The sequence below is a fragment of the Bos taurus genome, chromosome 25, assembly GCF_002263795.3.
Source record: "Bos taurus isolate L1 Dominette 01449 registration number 42190680 breed Hereford chromosome 25, ARS-UCD2.0, whole genome shotgun sequence".
Classification (NCBI taxonomy): Eukaryota; Metazoa; Chordata; class Mammalia; order Artiodactyla; family Bovidae; genus Bos; species Bos taurus.
Window position 1 is genome coordinate 21,800,959 of NC_037352.1, and position 23,118 is coordinate 21,824,076.

A 23,118-nucleotide genomic window follows, 5' to 3' on the forward strand; every position below is an offset into this window, starting at 1 on the left:
CACAAAGAGTCAGACATGACTGAAGCAACTTAGCATATATGCATGCGTTGACCTCATTGAACATTGCTGCAGAGATTGATAATATAGTCTGAGCACTGAGAACCTAAGTGTTTTATATGCATTGCTCATTTAATCTTAACAATGATCTTAGGAGGTGGGTGCTGTCATTATTTCCATTTTGCAGATGAGGGAGTGGAGGCTCAGGGTTGAGCGCAGAGACTCCAGATTCATGCGGCTGTGGATGCACGTTCAAACCCGAGTCTGCCTCTTGAAGGTATAGCCGCTATGCCACACAGCCTCCAGGGCACTCAACATACTCCACTCCCCTCAGAGAAAGCCCATTCTCTCTCAGTCTGTGACACCAACCACAAAGGGAGGCTTGTGTACACAGAGCGCTTCAGATTATAGAGAAATGGGATTCCTTTGTCTGCCTAATTGTTGAAATGAATGATGAACCCTTAAGGGTTTCACTATGTTTTCTTTTGATGAAAGGCATCAATTGTTGGTTTGTCTTCCCTGAGACTGTTTAAAAAGCAGTTGAATTAAATCTGCTTTTATTTTAACCATCTAGCTTTGTCAAATACAATGTATGATTCAAAGAAAAGTAACTAAGCCAACCTACAGGTCACCAACATTGATTTGAGCTCAAGAGAACACGTCAATAACTCGAATTGATACCTATCAATTCCACTGTATCAGTTCTCTGATATGAATAATTAGAAGTAATACAGCCAGAGTTTTGAAATATAATAGTTGTTTTGAATTTCTTATTACAACCCAATCAGACATTTCTTATGGAATCCAATGAACCATCTTCATTTAAAACACAAGGGCTCAGCGTTTCAGGTTTAAATCTTCATATTCCTTCTCCTCTTCCCAGCAGTGACTGTGAGTCATTCCTTCCATGGGTGTAGTGACATTTGCCCAACAATAGCAGGTCCACAGGAGCCAGAGATGACTCGGCCAAAAGTACCTCCATTCTAAACTTTGTTTCACACTTCCACTGGCTTTCTCTGCTAGTGGGGAAAAAGTTGACACTTGATTAAATCTAGTGGGTGACATGGCATCATTTTAAAAGGCTTAAATCTTAATCCCACCTGTCATCCTGACCTCTGATCTGAAAACTCAATTTATCTGTCACTCAGCTCCATGCTTCCCCCATTATAAACATCTCCCACTTGAGTGGTACATTCATTATAATCAATAAACCCACATGGTCACGTCCTTATCACCTGAAGTCCACAGTTTACATTAGGGTTCATTCTTGGTGGTGTACGTTCTACATATTTAGACAGATGTATATCGACGTGCATCAACCGTTATAGTATCTTACAAAGTAGTTGCACTGCCCTAAAAATCCTCTACGCTCCGCCTGTTCATCCCTCCCACCCCCTTACCCCCTAGCAACCACTGATCTTTTTACTGTCTCCATGGTTTTGCCTTTTCCAGAATGTCATATAGTTGGAATCATACGGTATGTAACCATATAAAGAGATTTTATTTTAAATAAGGAAAACCTTACATAATAAATCATGAAATAACCCAGTTGATCTGCATGCTGAGTATCACTGCTCTTATTTTTGTCTTGCCAACTTGAACACTGTACCCACAAAGTGATGCAGTGCTACCCAGATCCACTCTATTAACTCCCAATTAGCATCCTTTCCCACTATACCGCTTCTCGATTTTTCCTGAAGTACTTCTTCAATTTGCAAGTCTACCCAAGTTGCTCCTCCAAAAGGAGCTATTAGAAGCCAGAAACCATTTCTAGATGGCTAACTTCCAGTTTGCTGCTAGAAGCAAATGTATTTAATTCCCTTAAACCACATGATTTTGTATTCTATTTAGTGAGTCCACCATCAAATACAAAATTTGAACACACATATGTGTGGATATATTATGCTTAGAAAATATGACCCAAAGTTTAAACAATAACAGTACACTTTGAAGAATTAAATTAGGGCCTCCAAGATAACCTAGAATATGTTAGAACATCCTCGTGTCTGGTGAAAGTTGACATTTGGGAGAACCTCACAAGGTAATAAAGAATTCATCAACCATGATGGGCATGGTGAATTGAGTTCTGGTTCTAGGCGTTAAACTCTTAAGATGCCATGTGGCTTCCTAGGTGGCTCGCCAGTAAAGAATCCACCTGCCAATGCAGGAGACACAGGAGGTGTAGGTTCGATCACTGGGTTGGGAAGATCCCCCTGGAGGAGGAAGTGGCAACCCATTCTAGTATTCTTGCCTGGGGAATCCCATGGACAGAGGAGCCTGGCGGGCTACAGTCCACAGGGTTGCAAAGAGTCAGGCACGACTAAGCGTGCACACTTTCTCTCTTAAGATGCTGTGTATCATCGAATCACTCTCGCGACCCTATGACTTGGTGGACTGTGGTTTACATTTACCCCCACATCCACCTCCAGGGTCTCCTGATTGGAATGGCTCTGTCCCTCATTCCATGCCTCTGGTTATCAGAGGTTGGGGGGTGCCTAAGCCAACTCTTCAAACCCAGCCCAGTCTGAAGGAGGGCTTTGCCAGAGAAGATGAGTCTAGAGGGGCCTGGAGTTCAGGGTGTATCATCACTTCCCCGTTCAGAATGTTAGAAGATGACAGATGGTCTGCTGATTCTGCAGGGAAGTCCCGTCTGGCCTGAACATGCCGCTCCCTGCGGGAGAGTCCTCTTAGCCTCTCCAGGAGGGCTCGTGCCAGCCCCACCTCTAAACACAGACAGTACGACCTTGCCTTTCACTCTGGGCTGCGCGTAAGGATCTCCTGGGAAATAGATTTTGCAGAAATTTTGGTCTATGGCTCTGGTTCACTCTCTGCCATCTGGAGAATGTGGGAAGGAACTGCTGTCCCCACTGAAGGAGCCGGAGCATCCCTCTTATTTTCTGTATTTATTCCTTCGCTTTAACAACATTGCCTGGGACTTCCCTGGTGGTCCAGCGGCTAAGGCTCCAGGGGGAACTAGATCCCACGCGCTACAGCTAAGAGTTCACATGCCGCAACTAAGACCTGTGTTTAGTGGCTCAGTCGTGACCAACTCTTTGCCACCGTATGGATGGATTGTAGTCTGCCAGGCTCCCCTGTTGATGGGATTTCCCAAGAAAATACACTGGAGTGTGTTGCCATTCCCTTCTCCAGGGGATCTTTCCAGCCCAGGGATTGAGCCCCTGTCTCCTGCATGGGTACACCAATTCTTTATTGTCTGAGGCATAAACAAAATGGCTTGATATATGCCAGGCTCTGAACGTCACTTGTATTATGTCACTTGCTCTCACAACAGCCCTAGGAAGGAGGACTGTCACTGTGCCCCTTATATATATATGAGGGAACCAAGAGTCAGGGAGGTTGAATAACTTGCCCGAGATCACACAGCAAGCACATGATAGAGTGATGCTTTGAATCCAGAACTGAACTTGTACCTACTGTGATTTTACAGCTCTAATTAGATATAAACTTTGAGCTTATCAGTTTTGTCAAGGTCACAGTCTCATTCTTACATCAAAGAGCTTGTCAGGATACCTGCTGTGTTGTAAAGAGAAGAGGATGTGGACACTCACCTTCATCTTGTAACCCGGCTGCACCCAAGTCTCTCTCAAAATCCTCCCCCCAAGTGGGCGAAAGCCCCCAAGGAGAACAGTGGCCAATGTTTGCCCAGTGCTCCAACCCCTGATGACAGTACCATCCTGATGGCCTCTCCTCATCCTCCCCCACGGCAGGCCAGGCCTAGCACAGGAAGGCCCCCACTATTTAGAAGATTCCTACTTAATTGGTCTGGAGTGTGGTCCAAGCATCAGCTTGTAAAAGCTCCGCAGGGAGTTCCAGTGTGCAGCCTGGAGAAACAGGAGCTCAGTACAAGCAGGCTTTCGAGGCAAAGCCAAGCAAAGGGGAGGGGAGGGTGGGGGAAACTGGATTTGCCTGAAGACAGAACTGAGCTGGTCTAAAGTACTCTAGGTCTTCAGAGGGAAAAGGTGGAGCCAAAGTAGGAGACATTCCCAGAGGGCAAGGGGACCCTCAAAGAGATGGAACCCTAAAATAGAGGAGGGTTCATGCTTGCCAGAGATCAGCGCCCCACTACGTCCCGCAGACTCGCACCCAGCCTTGTCCACAAGCCAGCTCTGTAGTGTGGTGGGTGTGGGAGAGGCGGGCAGAGGGGCTCGGGGTCCCCCTGGAGGCCTGCCTGCTACATACCTGGCTTTGACTTGCTTTTGCATCCCTCTCCCGTGCACCCTCAGCTCCCTGCACCTTACAGACCCTCTCCTCCCGAATTACTGTTTGGGGACTCTGTGAGCCCCAGATGTGTCTCTCTAGTTTAAGATGCACCGTCTGAGTTCATCCAGTTACCATCTTTTCCTGGCCCCTGTATATTAGTCAAACTTGTGGGCTCTGATCGTGCTCGATGGAATGGTCTCCCTTCGACCTCCTCTGACCCTGTCGCAGGGATGTTGCTAAGAACATCCTCCATGGCAGCACTGCATGTTCACGATCCACACGAGACATTTCTTCTAGACCTGAGTTCCAGGAAAAGCTTATTTCTCTCTGCAACCAATGATTTTCTTTATAGGAAATATAAACTTTTGTCATCGTTTCACGTAATTCTGGTTGCTTTGGTCTTTAGGAAGCTAATAGTACAATACATACAAACACACATACTATATTTATAAAATACACACATACACATATATATACATGCATACCCATCCACACACACTCACACACACACATGTTGGGGGTTGGGCAAAAAGTTTATTCGGGTTTTTCTGTACCATTCTTAAATACATACTATGTACTATATAATCATTTTTAACCAGGTTTACCAAGGTGTAATTTACATAACATAAAATCCACTTGTTTAATATTACATAATCTTGAATGCTGCCTCAAATATATTGTGAATTATAAGTTGGATGTAACCATAGATAAATTAAATGATGCTGAGAGCTAAATCACTAAAGATTTTTAGTGACCTAGACCTAGGGTTTCTTTTTAATTCCTTTCTCCTCATTCATGGGCTTCCCAGGTGTTCTAGTGAAAAAGAAGCCACCTGCCAGTGCAGGAAACATACAAGACTTGGGTTCAATCCCTGGGTTGGGAAGATCCCCTGGAGGAGGGCATGGCAACGCACTCCAGCGTTGTTGAGAATGCCATGGACAGAGAAGCGTGGCTGGCTATAGTCTGTGGGGTCATAAAGAGTTGGGCACGACTGAAACAACTTAGAAGGCACACCTCTCACTCAGATCTTTTCATTTATTTATTCACGAAATATTTATTGAGTGTTTAGACGTGGGTGATGTGACAGTGAAGCAGTCAAACCAAACAGCTGCTCTCCTGGAGCTTACCTTCTAGGGAGGGAGAAAAGAAACAAATGGAGGGGAACAGGATGCCAGATGTGGTGAGTGCTGGGAAGAGGAAGGGAGTGGGGAGTGGCAGAGGGGCTGCCACTTGATGGAAGGTGGTCAGGGAGGACCTCTTCGAGGAGGTCACACTGAACGAGGTAAGAAAGCACGCTGTTGAGCATCTCCGGGGAAGAGTCCCACAGGCAGGACAAAGTGTCTGTGGAGGTTGGGAGCAGGTAGAGTGGAAACAGAATTATGCAGGAGGCAATTGCAAGAGACCAGGGTGCGAATCATGGTGGCTTAGATCAGGAAGGAGGTTGGGGGTGGACGTTTTTTGAAGGTGTAGTTGATAAAACTTGAGGCACTGGATGAGAGATGCAAGAGAGAGCAATTGAGGGAGGCTCAGTTCGGCTTTGGACTTTCAGCAGGCGTCTGTTGAAGTTGGGGGAGTGGGGAGTGGGGCCTTGGTCCCCAACTGTCATTGCCCTCTCCTGTCAATAAGCACACAGACACACAGTTCCCTCGGGGCCAGTCTCCTTAGCCGGTTAAGAGCTGTGTTCAGGGCTCACAAGCCGTCTCCTCGGTCATTCTCTGAAAAGATGAAGCTGATGATAACCAGCGAGGCTAGTGGGCTGAATTGTCTCCACCCAGTATATATATTCAAGTTTAACTGCTGATCCTGTGAATTCCACCTAGACTGGTGGTGATTTAGTCACTAAGTTGTGGCCTACTCTTGCAACCCCATGGACTGTAGCCTGCCAGGCTCCTCTGTCCATGAGATTTTCCAGGCAAGAATATTGGAGTGGATTGCCATTTCCTTCTGCAGGGGATCTTCCCGACCCAGGAATTGAACCCAGGTCTCCTGTATTGCAGGCAGATTCTTTACCGACTGAGCTATGAGGGAAGCCCAACCTGGGCAGAGGGTCTTTGCAGATGTCAAGTTCAGATGAGCTCAGGGTGGCCTTAATCCAATGACATATCTCTTTATAAGAAAAGGCCATTTAGACAGAGACACAGGGAAGAACAGCATGTGAAGATGGAGGAAGAGACTCGGGTGATGTGTCCACTGGCGGAGGATAGCTGGCAACTGCAGAAGCCGGGGGAGACCTCTGGAACTGATCATCCCTCAAAACCTTAAGGAGGCACAAACCCTACCTCAATTTCTGGTCTCCTGAAGTGTGCAAGAATAGACTTGTGGTTCTTGTTATTGTAACTAGTACCAGTTCCTAAGTACTCTTCATTTCCCCAGAACGGTGCTGAATTCATATGTACCGTTTTCGTTCTTGATCCCCTCAAGTTTCCTTAGCACCACCCAAAGCTGAGCATTGGTAGTTTCCCTGTTTTCTAGATGAGGCAATTAAGGTTCAGAAAAGGTAAGTGACTTTCCCGAGGCCACACAGCTAGTATGTGGTGGAACTTGGATATTTACCAGGTCTCCTATTTCTAAAGTCCGTGACCTAACCATAATGCCGTCTTGTCCCGTCCCCCAAGAGCCAAGGTTCCAGGCACATTTTCCTGTTTGGATTTCCCAGTAAAGTTCATCTCCACCGACTTTCCAGTTAGGAATCCCTGGGCTACTCTCCACTTTATCTGCTGTCATTGGAGCTGCTGCTGTTTATCACATCTCTCCCAAAAGATTCTCGGGGAACAGATGTGGCTGGGAATTTGATAAGAACATCACTTCAGCACAGCCTTTCAGTCTGTTTGGAATCCTCACCCAGGAGATGGAGGGACAGCTGAACAAACAGCCCACGCCCTCGATGTTGGTATTAACTGAAGTGGAAGCTCCAGAAACTGCAGACAATAAAAAACCATGTCTACAGAAAGGAACATTTTAGAGCATGGCATCGCCATTGCTGGTGCTCGGGCTGTTTTTCTGCCATTTCTTTCTCTTGTTCCAACCCTACTTGAGGGCACAGGAGGAGGCAGGTAAGATCTTCTCAGCCACTTACTCCTTAGAAGCAGGGCCATGTCTATCCTGTTTGTAGGTGCATTACCAGTGCCTAGCATCATGGCTGGCACAGAATTCCCAGGAGGGCTCAGGGACTGGATGGATGAACTGGAATCATGGCTGCAGCACTAACTCAGACTAAGCTCATCTGGACAAGTCGATGACTGGTTTGTTCCTGGTTGTATAAGAAATGGAGAAATAACCTACTGTTCTGTCTTGGCCATGAGTTAGGACATAGGGGCCAAAGCCTCAACAAGAGAGGTGGGTAGGGAAAGCAGAACAGGGCCAGGATCTGGAGTCAGATTTGAAACACTCCAGCAATAATATGCAGATGGTGCAGCCTCATGACTCAACCCTTGATTCATAGGGCTCAGAGAATCAGATGGTTAAGAGCATGGACTTTGGAGACAGATAACCTCCAAGGGTCACTTCCTAGTGGAGTGACTTTAGACCCCTCACCTCACTTCTCTAAGCCCTGGCTTCCTCCTCTGTGAGTAGCAGTAGCAGTACCTGCACTGCATCTGTGTGGAATTACATGAGATGATGCACCATGTAAATAAGAAGTAGGGGTAGTTATCATTATTAGCCCCAAACTAGCCACCTTCCCTTATATGCTGGTCCCCCCAACATTGCCTGCTTTCTTCCTGGCACATATACAGGCCCATTCCCTTTGAATGTCCCCTGTTCTCTGTCCAGCCGCCCCTCCCCCGCCGCCACCTTGTTGCCAGTGCTGATGATTGTTTGCTACATCTCAGAGAGCTGGGAGTTAGAATCTGGAATTTGAATTCTAGAACTTGAGCACTCACTTCCTATCAAGGTTTATGGATCCAGGTTGGTTTCATTTGAAGAGAACACAGTTTGCTTCCCTTTGCCCGGAATATGCCTTCCCCCATCTCCACCTTGCTAGTCCTGGCAGTTCTTCAGGTCTCAGCCTAACCATCACTTCCCCAGGGCATCTTTTGCTGGCCCACCACATCAGGTTAAGTCCTCCGTGTGAACACTCACAATGGGCGCCGTGCACTTCTCTTTCAGGAGTTTAATCATAATTGAATGGGAATCATTTGTGCTGGTGTGTAAGCTTCCTGAAGGCATTGTCATTCTGCATCCTCAGCGCCCAGAATATTCCAGACACTTAATTCGTGTTTACTGAACAATGAATGAATTGGCCAGTCTTCTAGGTCCGGGATGAAACTAGAAAAGGTGACTCATTTGGAAGGCAGGATGAATTCTGTTTCCATTGCCCATCTCAACCGAAGCCTTAAACATTTTTGGATTGAAAAGAGTGTGCATAATTAAACACAGGACATAAATAAAGCCAGGTAACAGGGGCCACAGCTGACAAGAACGGGTTGCTTTAGGGCACACGTGAACTTAGATGAATCTATTCTAGTTGCCTCCTGTTGTACCACAGATTGTCCCCAAACTCAGAGGTCTAAAACAACAACTGTAGCCCGCCAGGCTTCTCTGTCCATGCAATTCTCCAGGCAAGAATACTGGAGTGGGTAGCCATTCCCTTCTCCAGGGAATCTTCCCGACCCAGGGATCGAACCTAGGTCTTCCACATTGCAGGCAGATTCTTTACCATCTGAGCCACCAGAGAAGCCCAAAGACCCCCAAACGACGCCACTCATATGTTATTACCTCTCATGGTTTCTGAGAGTCAGAAGATTGGGAACACCCCCTGGGTGGTTGTGGTTTGGGGTCTGTCCTGCAGTGGCTGGAGCAGGGACGGCTGGGGCTGGAGTTCCCAGTGCTGTGTGGACAGCAAGTTCTTTGTGTCTTCTCCAGGCCTCTCCTGTCCACATGGCCTCATTCTGTAGCCTTGCTGGCACGGTGGCCTCGGGGCTCCAAAGGCAGGTGTCCCAAGAGAAGCGGCTGCCTCCAGAGTCACGCAGTGCTCCATTCACTGGAGCAGTCACAGAGGCTGCCTGCATTCCAGGGACAGGGCACACACAGACTCTGCCCTTTGAGAAACAGCAAATGTCTGTAGACATGTTTTGAAACCGCCACAGAATATCACTTCCTTCGTGGTGTGGGGGAAGCTCTCAGGAAGCTCTCAAAAAGCCCTCCAAGGCTAGGATTCCTATTGAAAGGAAAGCTTGATTATGTTAATATTAACTTGTCTTGCAGTTCCCTTGACTGCAGAAAAAGTGTTGGGAAACTCAAGAGTTTTACCTGTGGAACGTCCTCGCTCTTACAGTAAATTAGTCGATTTGATAATACTTCACAGACTTGCCCACGTTCACGGGACAGGGCACAGACTCTGCCCTTTGAGAAAGGGCACATATCTTGGACCTTCAGCGGCTTCTCTGGTGGCTCAGATGGTCAAGACTCTGCCCACAGTGGGAGACCTGGGTTTGATCCCTGGGTCCAGAAGATCCTCTGGAGAAGGGAATGGCAAACCACTGTGGTGTTCTTGCCTGGAGAATTCCAGGGACAGAGGAGCCTAGAGAGCTGTAGTCCATCGGGTCACAAAGAGTCAGATATGACTGAGCAACTAACACACACACACACACACACACACACACACACACACACGCATGGTTCCTCAGAGCAACACATTTAGTAATTAGAATCAAGGGGAGGTGCTTGTTAAAATGCTCACTCCCAGGCCACAATCAGAGCTTCTAGACCAGAGGTGGCACTTGAAACCTTGTCTTGTAAGCAAATATCCCCATGTAATCCTGAGATCGGCAGGTATCTGTGCTGTGCGCTCAGTTGCGTCGACTCCTTGGGAACCCACGGACTGTAGCCTGCTAGGCTCCTCTGTCCATGGGATTTTCCAGGCAAGGATACTGGAGGCACTGTTGTTTATAAAGAATGGAATTTGCCTTGTTTTAGGTCATGTACTAACCTGATGCTATTTGACTCCCCAAAATGTTTATTTTGTATTAAGAATGTGAGCTCCTCAAACAATAATTTTGTCTTACAGGATCTTTAAGAAATAAAAATCCACTCAAGGTAGTATAAATAAAATAACAACTTTATTGGGGAGATATGGAGGTTTCTATGGAAACGGCCAAGCCTCCTGAGAGATTGGAACCAAGAACTGGAAAGCAAAGCCTTTGATCATTCCCTGACATTCTTTTCCTCACCCTACACCCCACCACCACCTCTGGGCCATTTTTCTCTGCCTGTGTGTGGTAGGAAGGAACCACTTATTGCTTCTCAGCCTTTTGGCTAAGATCAAGTGTAGGAAAAGACCACTTTAGGCAGATCTGTCTGTTTCTCTCTTCAGGACCCCAGACTGACTGCTGGGAGTATCCTAATTCCACATTCTTAAATGAGAGCATCTGATTGGCTCAACCTTAATTGATTAACTGATTGGCTTAACCTCAGTTCTCTACCTCTGATCCAATCAGCTGTGGCCAGATAGACCCCCTGCCCAATCAGAAGATTCTGGTAAGGATCTGGAAGAACTGAAAAGTATGTTAGGGTCCATTTCCAACTTAAACTTCAGCCACTTTTGATAATGCAGTCAGTCTTGATTTTTATCTATCTTTTTTGAAATACATGTTCTAGAACAAACTACCAGTGTTGGGCACACCACCTGTTTTTATAAATAAAGTTTTATTGGGACACAACCACACTCTTCACTTGTGTGAATGGCCTTCTGGTACTGGCTTATTCTCCCCCTACTCCTGTAGCTTAGGAAAGGCAAGGTACTGAGACTCTTCACACAAAAAAATAACTGTAACTATGAATGCAACAGTATTTTCTGAGATGTAAAGCACATAGTATTGATGATTTGCAAGACGATTTTAGTTTAGTAATTTGAGTTTTTAAAGGTGGTAAGTAGATGTGATGTGCAATAAAATTAAATTGCAGCATGATAAGGTTAGTCTCTCTTTTTTTATGTTTTCTCTTAGTCTTTCTAATTACTTGAACCAGAAAGCCTCATTTGTTGACTGCATGCCACCAATAGCTAACATTTGCTAATATCACTTTTTTCCTTAAACAAGGAGAAAATGCAGGGTCTGGCTCAGCACTTTCAGCAGCCAGGAGCATCCAGCTAGAATCTCCTAGCGCTGCTCTGTTCATATTTATTTTTCTGCTCATCTTTCATTTAAGGATGCGATAGGCTTGCCATTAATGGTGGTGATCCAGAGTTTCCTTTTCAGATAAGTGTGGTTAAGTAAAGATGTGACTGGGTTTTAAAAATACTGATGAAATACCAGTTTATGTGGTAGGGGAAAAAATGTGAAAAAAAAAAAAAAAAGGCACATGAATGGTGATTGAAGTTAGGGAACACCCGCATCAAGTAGCTGGCAGAGCTGCAAAGCAGTCCCATGGTCCAGAGGAGGGAGTGACCCTTTTGGTCTTGTGGACCATTGGGGGATATAGACGAAGGTGACATCTGAGCTGAATCTCAGACTCTCAGGGCAGTGAACGAGTGTGAGAGGACTCTGCAGGTCGTGGGAGTAGAATAGCCACAGGGAAAGAGAGAACAGGACGTGGTCATGGAATTGTTTCACTTGAGGGAGCCACTGAGGGACTTAAGGCATCTGAGTAGCCTGGTCAGATTTGCATTTTTTAATTAATTAATTTATTTTAATTGGAGGCTAATTACTTTACAATATTGTAGTGGCTTTTGCCATACATCAACACGAATCAGCCATGGGTGTACACGAGTCCCCCATCCTGAACCCGCCTCCCACCTCCCTTCCCATCCCATCCCTGAGTGTCGTCCCAGTGCACCAGCCCTGAGCGCCCAGTCTCATGCATCGAACGTGAACTAAACAGTCATTAGCTCAAGCAGGTTCAGCTCTCTGAGCTTCAGTTTGTTTATCTGTAGAATGGGGGTAGTTGAAACAGACATATGGTGCCTGCGCCTGGTGCCTGGGGAAATTCCCAGACATCTGTCTTGCTCCTCCTCCAGCCAAGGGGCTGCACTGACATTCAAGAAGTCCAGGGCCCCTCTCCTGGGTTTTTGGGTGGTGGTGGTTGGGTGGGGTGAGGTGTTTACAAGTATTCAGGATTGTTAGACGGTACATTGACCAGTGGTGACGGGACAGCAGGTCTGTCCACACTCGAAGTGCTGAGCCCCTCCTGTGTCCTGGGGGGTCATCCCAGCTGACGGCTCGGCTTCTACCAGCCTTCACTCCCTCTACACATTCACCTCTGCTCATGGCCCTCCCTGCTCTTTCCCCAGCCCTGGCCTCCTGGGGAATCTGGGAGCAGAAAATGCCTGTCTTCAGCCTACTCTTTACAGCTTAGTGGAGTCACTGTTTGTGCCTTGGTGAGGGCTAGGGAAGGAAAAACGGCTCTGGGTACCCGTGAGGGAGCAGAGAGAGATGGGAAATAAGCTGAAGACACACAGTCCAGCACTTTGAGCCCTGCCCTGCCCAGGCAACTCCTGCGAGGATCTGCTCAGCTTGGCAGCTCGTATTTCTGTGGTGAGGCTTGGGGAGAAAGAGGCTGCAAAAGCCCTCTTGCTTCGGAAGTGTGTGTGTCAGGGACTTTCTCCCTAAGATTTCTAAGTTCCTGGATCTGTGTCGCCCACGACCACCCCTGGCTCTGATGAGAGAAAATGATGTGGCCAGGAGACCGCACAGAGGGGTGGGGACCTCGGCTGAGAGCTCCCTGCAGGAGTCCAGGGAAGCCTCTCATATCCAGGCAGGAGCTGAGCGGAACATGGGAGCTGCCCTCCTGCCCCGAGGCTCCCTCTGGCCCCCTGAGGCCTCTCTTGCTGTGTCTGATCCTCCAGCCAAGTCAGGGGTGAGCATTTTCATTTCCTCAGCCACCTAAACTCCTGGAGGATTCTTCTGGAGCTCTGACAAGTGGAGCATATAAAGGCAGAGACCTTGAGTTCAGGTTCAGTTCAGTTCAGTTCAGTTGCTCAGTCGTGTCTGACTCTTTGCGACCCCATGGACCACAGCACACCAGGCATCCCTGTCTATCACCAACTGCCAGAGTTTACTCAAACTCACATCCATTGAGTCGGTGATTCCATCCAACCATCTCATCCTGTGTCATTCCTTTCTCCTCCTGCCTTCAATCTTTCCCAGCATCAGGGTCTTTTCGAATGAGTCAGTTCTTTGCATCAGGTGGCCAAAGTATTGGAGTTTCAGCCTCAGCATCAGTCCTTCCAATGAATATTCAGGACTGATTTCCTTTAGGATGGACTGGTTGGATCTCCTTGCTGTCCAAGGGACTCTCAAGAGTCTTCTCCAACACCACAGTTCAAAAGCATCAATTCTTTGGTGCTCAGCTTTCTTTATAGTCCAACTCTCACATCCTTACATGACCACCAGAAAAACCATAGCTTTGACTAGACAGACCTTTGTTGGCAAAGTAATGTCTCTGCTTTTTATAAGCTGTCTAGGTTGGTCATAACTTTTCTTCCAAGGAGCAAGTGTCTTTTAATTTCATGGCTGCAGTTACCATCTGCAGTGATTTTGGAGCCCCAAAAAATAGTCTGTCACTGTTTCCACTATTTCCCCATCTATTTGCCATGAAGTGATGGGACCAGATGCCATGATCTTAGTTTTCTGAATGTTGAGTTTTAAGCCAACTTTTTCACTCTCCTCTTTCACTTTCGTCAAGAGTCTCTTTAGTTCTTCTTTGCTTTCTGCCATAAGCATGGTGTCATCTGCATATCTGAGGTTATTGATATTTCTCCCACCAATCTTGATTCCAGCTTGTGCTTCCTCCAGCCCAGCATTTCTCATGATGTACTCTGCATATAAGTTAAATAAGCAGAGTAACAATACTCCTTTCCTGATTTGGAACCAGTCTGTTGTTTCATGTCCAGTTCTAATTGTTGCTTCTTGATCTGCATACAGATTTCTCAGGAGGCGGGTCAGGTGGTCTGGTATTCCCATCTCTTGAAGAATTTTCCTCAGTTTGCTGTGGTCCACACAGTCAAAGGCTTTGGCATAGTCAATAAAGCAGAAGTAGATGCTTTTCTGGAACTCTCTTGCTTTTTCTATGATCCAACAGGTGTTGGCAATTTGACCTCTGGTTCCTCTGCCTTTTCTAAATCCAGCTTGAACATCTGGATGTTCACAGTTCACGTATTGCTGAAGCCTGGCTTGGAGAATTTTGAGCATTACTTTACTAGTGTGTGAGATGAGTGCAGTTGTGCGGTAGTTTGAGCATTCTTTGGCATTGCCTTTCTTTGGGATTGGAATGAAAACTGACCTTTTCCAGTCCTGTGGCCACTGCTGAGTTTCCCAAATTCGCTGGCATATTGAGTGCAGCACTTTCACATCATCTTTTAGGATTTGAAATAGCTTAATTGGAATTCCATCACCTCCACTAGCTTTGTTCGTAGTGATGCTTCCTAAGGCCCACTTGACTTCACGTTCTAGGATGTCTGGCTCTAGGTGAGTGATCACACCATCATGATTATCTGGGTCATGAAGGTCTTTTTTGTATAGTTCCTCTGTGTATTCTTGCCATCTCTTCTTAATATCTTTTGCTTCTGTTAGGTCCATGCCATTTCTGCCCTTTATTGTGCCAATCTTTGCATGAAATATTCCCTTGGTATCTCTAATTTTCTTGAAGAGATCTCTAGTCTTTCCCATTCTGTTGTTTTCCTTTATTTCTTTAAACTGGTCACTGAGGAAGGCTTTTTTATATCTCCTTGCTATTCTTTGGAACTCTGAATTCAAATGGGTGTGTCTTTCCTTTTCTCCTTTGCCTTTCACTTCTCTTCTTTTCGTAGCTGTTTTTAAGACCTCCTCAGACAACCATTTTGCCTTTTTGCATTTCCTTTTCTTGGGGATGGTCTTAATCTCTGTCTCCTGTACAATGTCATGAACTTTCATCCATAGTTCTTCAGGCACTCTGTCTATCCAATCTAATCCCTCAAATCTATTTCTCACTTCTACTGTATAGTTGTAAGGAATTTGATTTAGGTCATACCTGAATGATCTAGTGGCTTTCCCTACTTTCTTCATTTTAAGTCTGAATTTGGCAATAAGGAGCTCATGTTCTGAGACACAGTCAGCTCCTAGTCTTGTTTTTGCTGACTGTATAGAGCTTCTCCATCTTTGGCTGCAAAGAATATAATCAATCTGATTTTCATATTGACCGTCTGGTGATGTCCATGTGTAGAGTCTTCTCTTGTGTTGTTGGAAGAGGGTTTTGCTATGACCAGTGTGTTTTCTTGGCAAAACTCTATTAGCCTTTGCCCTGCTTCATTCTGTACTCCATAGCCAAATTTGCCTGTTACTCCAGGTATTTCTTAATTTCCTACTTTTGCATTCCAGTCCCCTATAATGAAAAGGACATATTTTTTGAGTATTAGTTCTAGAAGGTCTTGTAGATCTTCATAGAACCATTCAATTTCAGCTTCTTCAGCATTATTGGTCGGGGCATAGACTTGGATTACTGTGATATTGAATGGCTTGCCTTGGAAATGAACAGAGATCATTCTGTCATTTTTGAGATTGCATCTAAGTACTGCATTTAGGACTCTTTTGTTGACCATGATGGCTACTCCCATTTCTTCTAGTTCAGATAGACTGGGTTCAAATCCTGGCTCTGTCCCTAACTGAATTTTTGGTGTCACAGGTCACTTACCTGCCATGGGCCACCTATGAGATAGAGCTCTTTTCAATTCATTAATTTAAAACTTATATTTGTTTATTATTGAAGCATAGTTGATATACAATATTGTATAAGTTGCAGGCATACATTGTAGTGATTCTCAAGTTTTAAAGGTTAAACTTCATTTATGGTTACTATAAAATATTGGCAGTATTTCCTGTGTTGTGTCATATACCCTTGTAGCTTATTTTATACCTAATAGTCTGTGCCTCTTAATCGGCCAGCCCTATGTTGCCTCTTCCCTATGAAATGCAGTTCTTAATGGTACTGACTTCCCAGAGTCTTAGGCAAAGTGAATGAGAAATAATAAATGAGAACCACTCATTGTCTGGCACATGGTACTCAAAATAATGTGACGATTGATATTATTGCCTGCAAAATATCTGACCCAGTGTGTGCAGTGTGTACTTACTTGGATCTGATTGCCTCTTCGTCCAGGAAGCCTTCTCAGAAGCCCCCAGACCAGGTTAGGTCTTGAACAACATGGTCCTGCCCCATGCTTCTAAGAGGCTTCTTGAGAACGGTACCTGCGGGTCACTCTTCCCTCTGGCACAGTCACAACCAGTGAAAATAATGATGTGTCACGAGCCACGCTGATTAACATGCTCTGATTGTGACCACGGCTGTGTAGAAGGAAGCCCCAGGACACAGGAGGGGATGTTAAAATATTACATTAATCATCCCTGTAATTAATGTCCAAAGTCCTCCTTCCTCCCTGGAATGCAGCATCAGGAAACGTGCCTGCTCATCTAATGGTGTTTCTCCATGCTTAGCAGGCTCTTAGTAAATATTAAATAACTGAAAGAACAAGAGAACCATTGCCCCCAATTCAGTTTTATCAGGAATTCAATCATTCCTTCCTTCAACAAATACTTCTTGAACATCTGCTGTGTGCCAGGCACACTATTCCAGGCTTGCGGGGGTACACCAACAAACAAAACAGGCAAAGATACTTGCCCTCATGGGGTTTATGTTTGACTGGACATTGATATGTGTCCCAGAGGGATATCTTAATACATGCTCATCACTCTTGAAACTGTCTTCTATTTTTAAATTTTTTCTTTTGAAAAATTGAAGGATAGTTAATTTACAAGGTTGTGTTAATTTCAGGTGTACAGCAGAGTGATTCAGTTTATATTACCTATATTCCTTTTTTAGATTCTTTTTCCATTAGAGGTTATTATTAATACAAGATGCTGAATATAGTTCCCTGTGCTGTACAGTAGATCCTTGTTGTTTTGATGTTGTTGTTTAGTCGCTAAGTTGTGTCTGACTCTTTTGCGACCCCATGGACTATAGCCTGCCAGGCTCCTCTGTCCAAGGGGTTTCCCAGGCAAGAATACTGGAGTGGGTTGCCGTTTCCTTTTCCAGGAGATAGTCCTGACCCAGGAATCGAAACCGAGTCTCCTGCTTGATGGGCAAATTCTTTACCACGGAGCCCCCTGGGAAGCCCCCTTTTGTTTACCGATTTTATATATAGTAGTGTGTCTCTGTTAATCCCAAGCTCCTAATTTATCCTGCTGCTGCTAAGTCACTTCAGTCGTATCCGACTCTGTGTGACCCCATAGACAGCAGCCCACCAGGCTCCCCCGTCCCTGGGATTCTCCAGGCAAGAACATGGAGTGGGTTGCCATTTCCTTCTCCAATGCTTGAAAGTGAAAAGTGAAAGTGAAGTCGCTCAGTCGTGTCCAACTCTTCTCGACCCCATGGACTGCAGCCTACCAGGCTCCTCCGTCCATGGGATTTTCTAGGCAAGAGTACTGGAGTGGGGTGCCATTGCCTTCTCCGTAATTTATCCTTCTACCACCCCCGCTTTCCCCTTTAGTAACCATAAATTTGTTTTCTATGGCGGTGAGTCTGTCTCTGTCTTGGAACCACCCTCTTTTCGATTGGGTTCAGCCATTCAAGGTTCAAGGTCCGGGGGAAACTTTATGTATCATATCAGCATCCACTGAGGGCGCGTGGAAGGAGCTTTGAATGGATTTGAATGACCCTCAGCCACCAGTGGCTTCACTGGGGGCCCCTTCAATTACACTGACATGCCCACTGTCTTGCAGGTCATGCTCTCAGAGCGAAAAGGCACAGATGAGCTGTATGCTGTGAAGATCCTGAAAAAGGACGTGGTCATCCAAGATGATGACGTGGAATGCACGATGGTGGAGAAGCGGGTGCTGGCCCTGCCCGGGAAGCCGCCCTTCCTGACCCAGCTGCATTCCTGCTTCCAGACCATGGTAACTACCTGGGGGCTGGACCCCTCCACCTCCGGGCTTCCAGGCTTTGGCCAGAGCAGTTCTAGCAGTGGCCACCCCATAGAGGCACCCAGGCCCTTCCCATCCTGGAGACAGAAAGCTGTCAGGCCCAGGGATGGCTGTGGAGCATTTTTCTGAGGTTGCCACTGAGAAGCGCTCTCCCCTGAGGCAGATGCTGTTTCAACAAAGATAAAGGAACTCAGGCAATTGGTTTTATAACCAACTGAGCAGGGCCTTCCTCTGGCAGCAAGAGGTGACTTGGGGACAGGAACTCAGGACTTTCAGTCCCACAATCTCAGATGTTCTAGCAGCAGTTACAGATGGGGATGAGGGCAGAGGTCCTCACAGGTGCCCCTACAGGGTCAGGGTCGGGCCTCTGGATCCTTCAGATAAATGTGTGATTCTGTGCTGCAGGTTGCATGGCCCTCATAGGACTCCCGGGGCAGGGGGCACAGCCTGGGTAGGGGCTGATGAGCTCAGAGCCAGGCTTCTAAGAAGAAGAGGAAATCTATGTACTATCTGCTATTCACTGTGATTCTACTTTCATCTGTGAGAATGAGAGACATCCTTCGAACAACCTCTTTCCTTCCCCCTGTGCACACTAGACCTGGCTCTCCATCCACTGTGGCCATCAGACCACAATCTGGGGCCCCATTCAACTCACTGGGCTCTGCTGTCACATCCCCCATTGCATTGACTGGTAACTCTCCCCCTGTCTCCTTTGCTTTAAGAGCACGACCTTCTCAGAAATAGGACCTAGCTTTCTCAGCCATCTGCCTCATCTATGAGCCTTTCCCAGGTACCAGACACTGTGTGTGTGGAGGGGGTGGGAGTAGGGGAAGGAAGGCAGAGCAGAGCCCAAATGCAAAGAGATAAGAGTTAATTCTTGCTTTGGAAGCTTCTCAGGGCAAAGGCCTAGAGTCTTAAAGATGCTTTAAGGGCACGTTCAAGATTATTTTGACTTGCTCCAGTTTGCACCCTTCGTTCTGATTTTAGAACCCAACTCCTGTGTGCGATGGGATGCTATTGTAACTTGTGTGTGCTTTAAAGTTTCTTTTTTCCTCCAGCATCCCCAAGTCCTGTGCTCTGCTAAGTTCGACTGAGTCCCCCGCCAGCCTAGAAAGACCCGGAACTGGGTTTGGGATGGGTTTTCTCAGTGCAGGCTGTACCCTTGTGGTAGAACTACCTGTGGTGAGAGGGGCAGAGTCAGAACCCGGCTCCTTCCTTGGTGTGAGAGTTTCTTGATACATATTGGGGTCAGAGGGACCTGGGTTCACATCTCAGCTTTGTCATTTTCTGGCTGAGTGGCCTTGAGAAAATCATGCAACCCCGCTGGGCCTCAGTCTCTTCATATGTAAAGGGATAAAAGTAGCTGCATCCAAGGTTGCTATGAGGAGGAAATGAGATTACACATGAGACGTGCTTAACACGGTGCTTGTTACCTGGTAAACACTCTTGTGTTCTGCTCAGCTGCTCAGTCGTGTCCGACTCTTGTGCGACCCCATGGACTGTAGCCCCCCAGGCTCCTCTGTTCATGGGATTTCCCAGGCAAGAATACTGGAGTGAGTTGCTGTCTTCTACTCCAGGGGATCTTCCTGACCTAGGGATCAAACCATGACTCCTACATTGGCAGGCAGATTCTTTACTATTGCACCACTTGGGAAGCCCCCAAACACTCATAAATGTTGGTTATCCACTTCACAGACATTTAACATTGGCCTTGGCCTGGACTGGTACTGAGCTATAGAGCTGAGGAAGCTAGGTGCTCTTTTTGAGAAGCTAGGTCCTGTTTTCTCCTCTTAAAGCAAAGATGACAGACACGGGGATGTTACCAAACAATGTAAAGCTGCTGTGATAGCAGAATCTGGAGAAGTCAAGGAGTCCCTAGGTTGTTCCTTGATGCCACAGGGGCATCTGCATTTTGGGTGAAGGGATGGTTTTTTCTGCTGGGGCCCTGCCCCGAATCCTAATCTCCCTGCCACAGGTCAAGAGAGAGGGAACATTCTAGGGAAATGTGTGCAGTATTTCTTTCGGAGGCTTTGACCCACCAGCCTCTTGTCGGGGTCTGCTGGTGACAGTGGGCTATAAGAAGATTTTCACTCTGCTGCCGGCAGAGAGCGGAAGTCGTGTTTGCCAGTGTGTGGAGCATGTACCACCATGCAGTATGGTGCTGGGTAGTTTGAAGGGTGATTTTGGGTGCTGCACGGATTTTAAATTGTGTTCTTTTAAGTTCACTGTACATTCTTCTGAGTACCTTGAGGAGGATGTTTCTATGTGATGCTGCTGCTGCTGCTAAGTCCTTTCAGTCGTGTCCGACTCTGTGCGTCCCCATAGATGGCAACCCACCAGGCTCCCCCGTCCCTGGGATTCTCCAGGCAAGAACACTGGAGTGGGTTGCCATTTCCTTCTCCAGTGCATGAAAGTGAAAAGTGAAAGTGAAGTTGCTCAGTCGTGTCCGACCCTCAGTGACCCCATGGACTGCAGCCTTCCAGGCTCGTCCGTCCATGGGATTTTCCTCGAAAGAGTACTGGAGTGGGGTGCCATTACCTTCTCTGTCTATTTGGTGCTAGCATGGCCATTAACATCTTTCTAACACTTGCCTTTTTAACAGAGAGAGAGGGGACCAGGCTTCAGGTTCTGAGCTTTGACAAATAGCAGTTTCTTTTACTTACTTATTTTTAATTGGGGAATAATTACTTTACAATATTGTGTTTGTTGCTGCCATACATCAACATGAATCAGCCATAGGAATACAATTTCCTTTAAAAATATTTATTTAGGCTGTGCTGGGTCTTTATTGTGGCATGCGGGATCTTTAGTTGCAGCATGGAACTCTTAATTATGGCATGTGGGATCTAGTTCCCTGACCAGGGATCGAACCTGGACTCCCTGCTTTGGGAGGATGGAATCATAGCCACTGGACCACCAGGGAAGTCCCTAAATAGCAGTTTCTAAGTCATTGTTTTGCTTTTATTTTATATATTTTTTACGGATTTCTTTCATTTAAGACAGCACTATAAAGTCTTTCAATTTTTAAATTTTGAGATATTATAAGACAAATATGAAGAAACCACACGCAATTAGTGTTTTAATAATGAGTTTTTATAGAGTTAAGCTCCTTATACCACCATCCAGGTCAAGAAAGAACTTTGGCAGCCACTCTAGAAGTTTCTCTGTGTCCCAATCTCCATCTCCCCGCAAATGGTAGCTTGACTTCTTTGCCTGTCTCTATAGTTTTATCACTTAAGTTTTATCATCCCTTGATAAGATAGTTTACTCTTTCCCCTTGGTAGAAATTTGCTGTGTCTTTAATATAATGATTTCCTTCTCCATTCTTTCCATCCTTTCTTTTACTTGCTAAAGAGCCTGGGCTGTCTGACCCATAACATTTTCACAGTCTGAATTTTTCTGATTGCTGTCTGAGGGCCAGCATATCTGTTTCCGCTGTCCCCTGTTTTTTGAAAATTGGTACCTGAACCTAGAGGCTTGGCCAGACTCAACTTTGATCCCTTTGGTAAGACCAGGTGGCTGTTTTTTTTTTGTTTTTTTTTAATCCAAAGGCACATAATGTCCAGTTGCCCCTCTTTTTGTATGTTGGCAATGAGAGATGCTCTGTGTCTGGGTCCATGAATTCATAAAGGACTGTGAGGTGGTGATTTCCTAATTCTATCATTTCTTTTTCTTTATTAGTTGGATGCTTTTATAAAGAGAGACTTCCCTCACCTGTTTCTTTGTCCCCTGGTGGTACAGTTCATCTAGAAATCAGGATAGATAGATGAGGCTTTTCTCTTACTTGACAGTTTTCATGAATTGGTTCACTGTTATGCCCCAAAAGTAACTAAAGTTTGCTTAATAGAGTTTTTGTAAAGAAAAATGTTAAGTGAGCAACAATTCACATCACACGAGACTTGGCAGAGATGGAGAAGGACATACTTCTTACAAGTTCAAATCTCTAATGTTACCTTGGGGAGTGAAAGCCTGCAGGTATTCAAGTCACGACTAGACCCTTAGACCTCTAGATTCCCTCATTCCCACATCTTCTCTTTTTTCCTTTGGCCATTCCTACATTGACTCATGGAGATCACCAGATGAAGGACAGTTTCAGTGGTAAATACACTAAGAAGGAGACCTTGTTCTCAAGGAAGAGTCTGGGCTATCTTGGAGCAAAAGCTTTCAATTTCAGTTGGATGTGTTGAGATTAGGGGAAATTGGTCGTTGGTTGTTAATACTCATTAAGTAAAGTATCTTCATTTGTAATTTACTGTTTTAAACATGATACAGTGGATTTGAGGCTCTTCTTTTAACGTTGAGTCTTGAATTTCAGTATGCTTTCTGGAACTGGGGAGTAGGGCCTGGGCGTGCATGGAAACAGCACAACATCTTGGGTCCCCTCCACGATATCCACGAGCCGTCACCTGCCAGGGAAGAGAGAGTAACAGCCAAGAGAATTGAGTGGATTCGAGTCTTGTGTGGGGAGAAAGGCCTCCTCTTGAAAACTGACCCCATCCAGCAAGGCTGGGGATGGAACTGGTTGCTTTCCGGTTGGTGAGGATCAGATGAAATTGTTATCCCATCTGTATTTGCAGGAAAAATATGTAACTTCTCACATGCCTCATGTGGTGGCCAAAATTTTAAAAAACAAAACAAACAAACAAAAGTACTTAACTTTAAGTAGCAGAGTTATGCCTGGCTCAGGGAGATGCACTTCCTGCCAGCTGAGTGTGAGGCCCTTGGGGGCTGAGCAGGGTCAGCTGAGAGGAAAGCCAAGACTTCTCCTATCTCACATCCAACACCACATCACTGAGTGAAAGGCCCCCATTGAAATGTTTTTGTTTACTTTTTCCTTTGGCTAAGCACTTGTATTTTAAGTTTCAGTTCAGTTCAGTTCAGTCGCTCAGTCGTGTCCAACTCTTTGTGACCCCATGAATTGCAGCATGCCAGGCCTCCCTGTCCATCACCAACTCCCGGAGTTCACCCAGACCCACATCCATTGAGTCGGTGATGCCATCCAGCCATCTCA

General features: G+C 46.0%; 1 protein-coding gene across 3 annotated transcripts in view; it reads left to right on the forward strand.

Moving 5' to 3' along the window:
• Positions 1–23,118, forward strand: part of PRKCB (protein kinase C beta) — a 375,621-nt gene that overhangs the window by 295,642 nt on the left and 56,861 nt on the right. For all 3 annotated transcript variants that reach the window (XM_005224690.5, NM_174587.1, XM_015460312.3), the window contains 1 exon segment: positions 17,907–18,080. In XM_005224690.5, the coding sequence (XP_005224747.1) occupies positions 17,907–18,080 (174 nt within the window).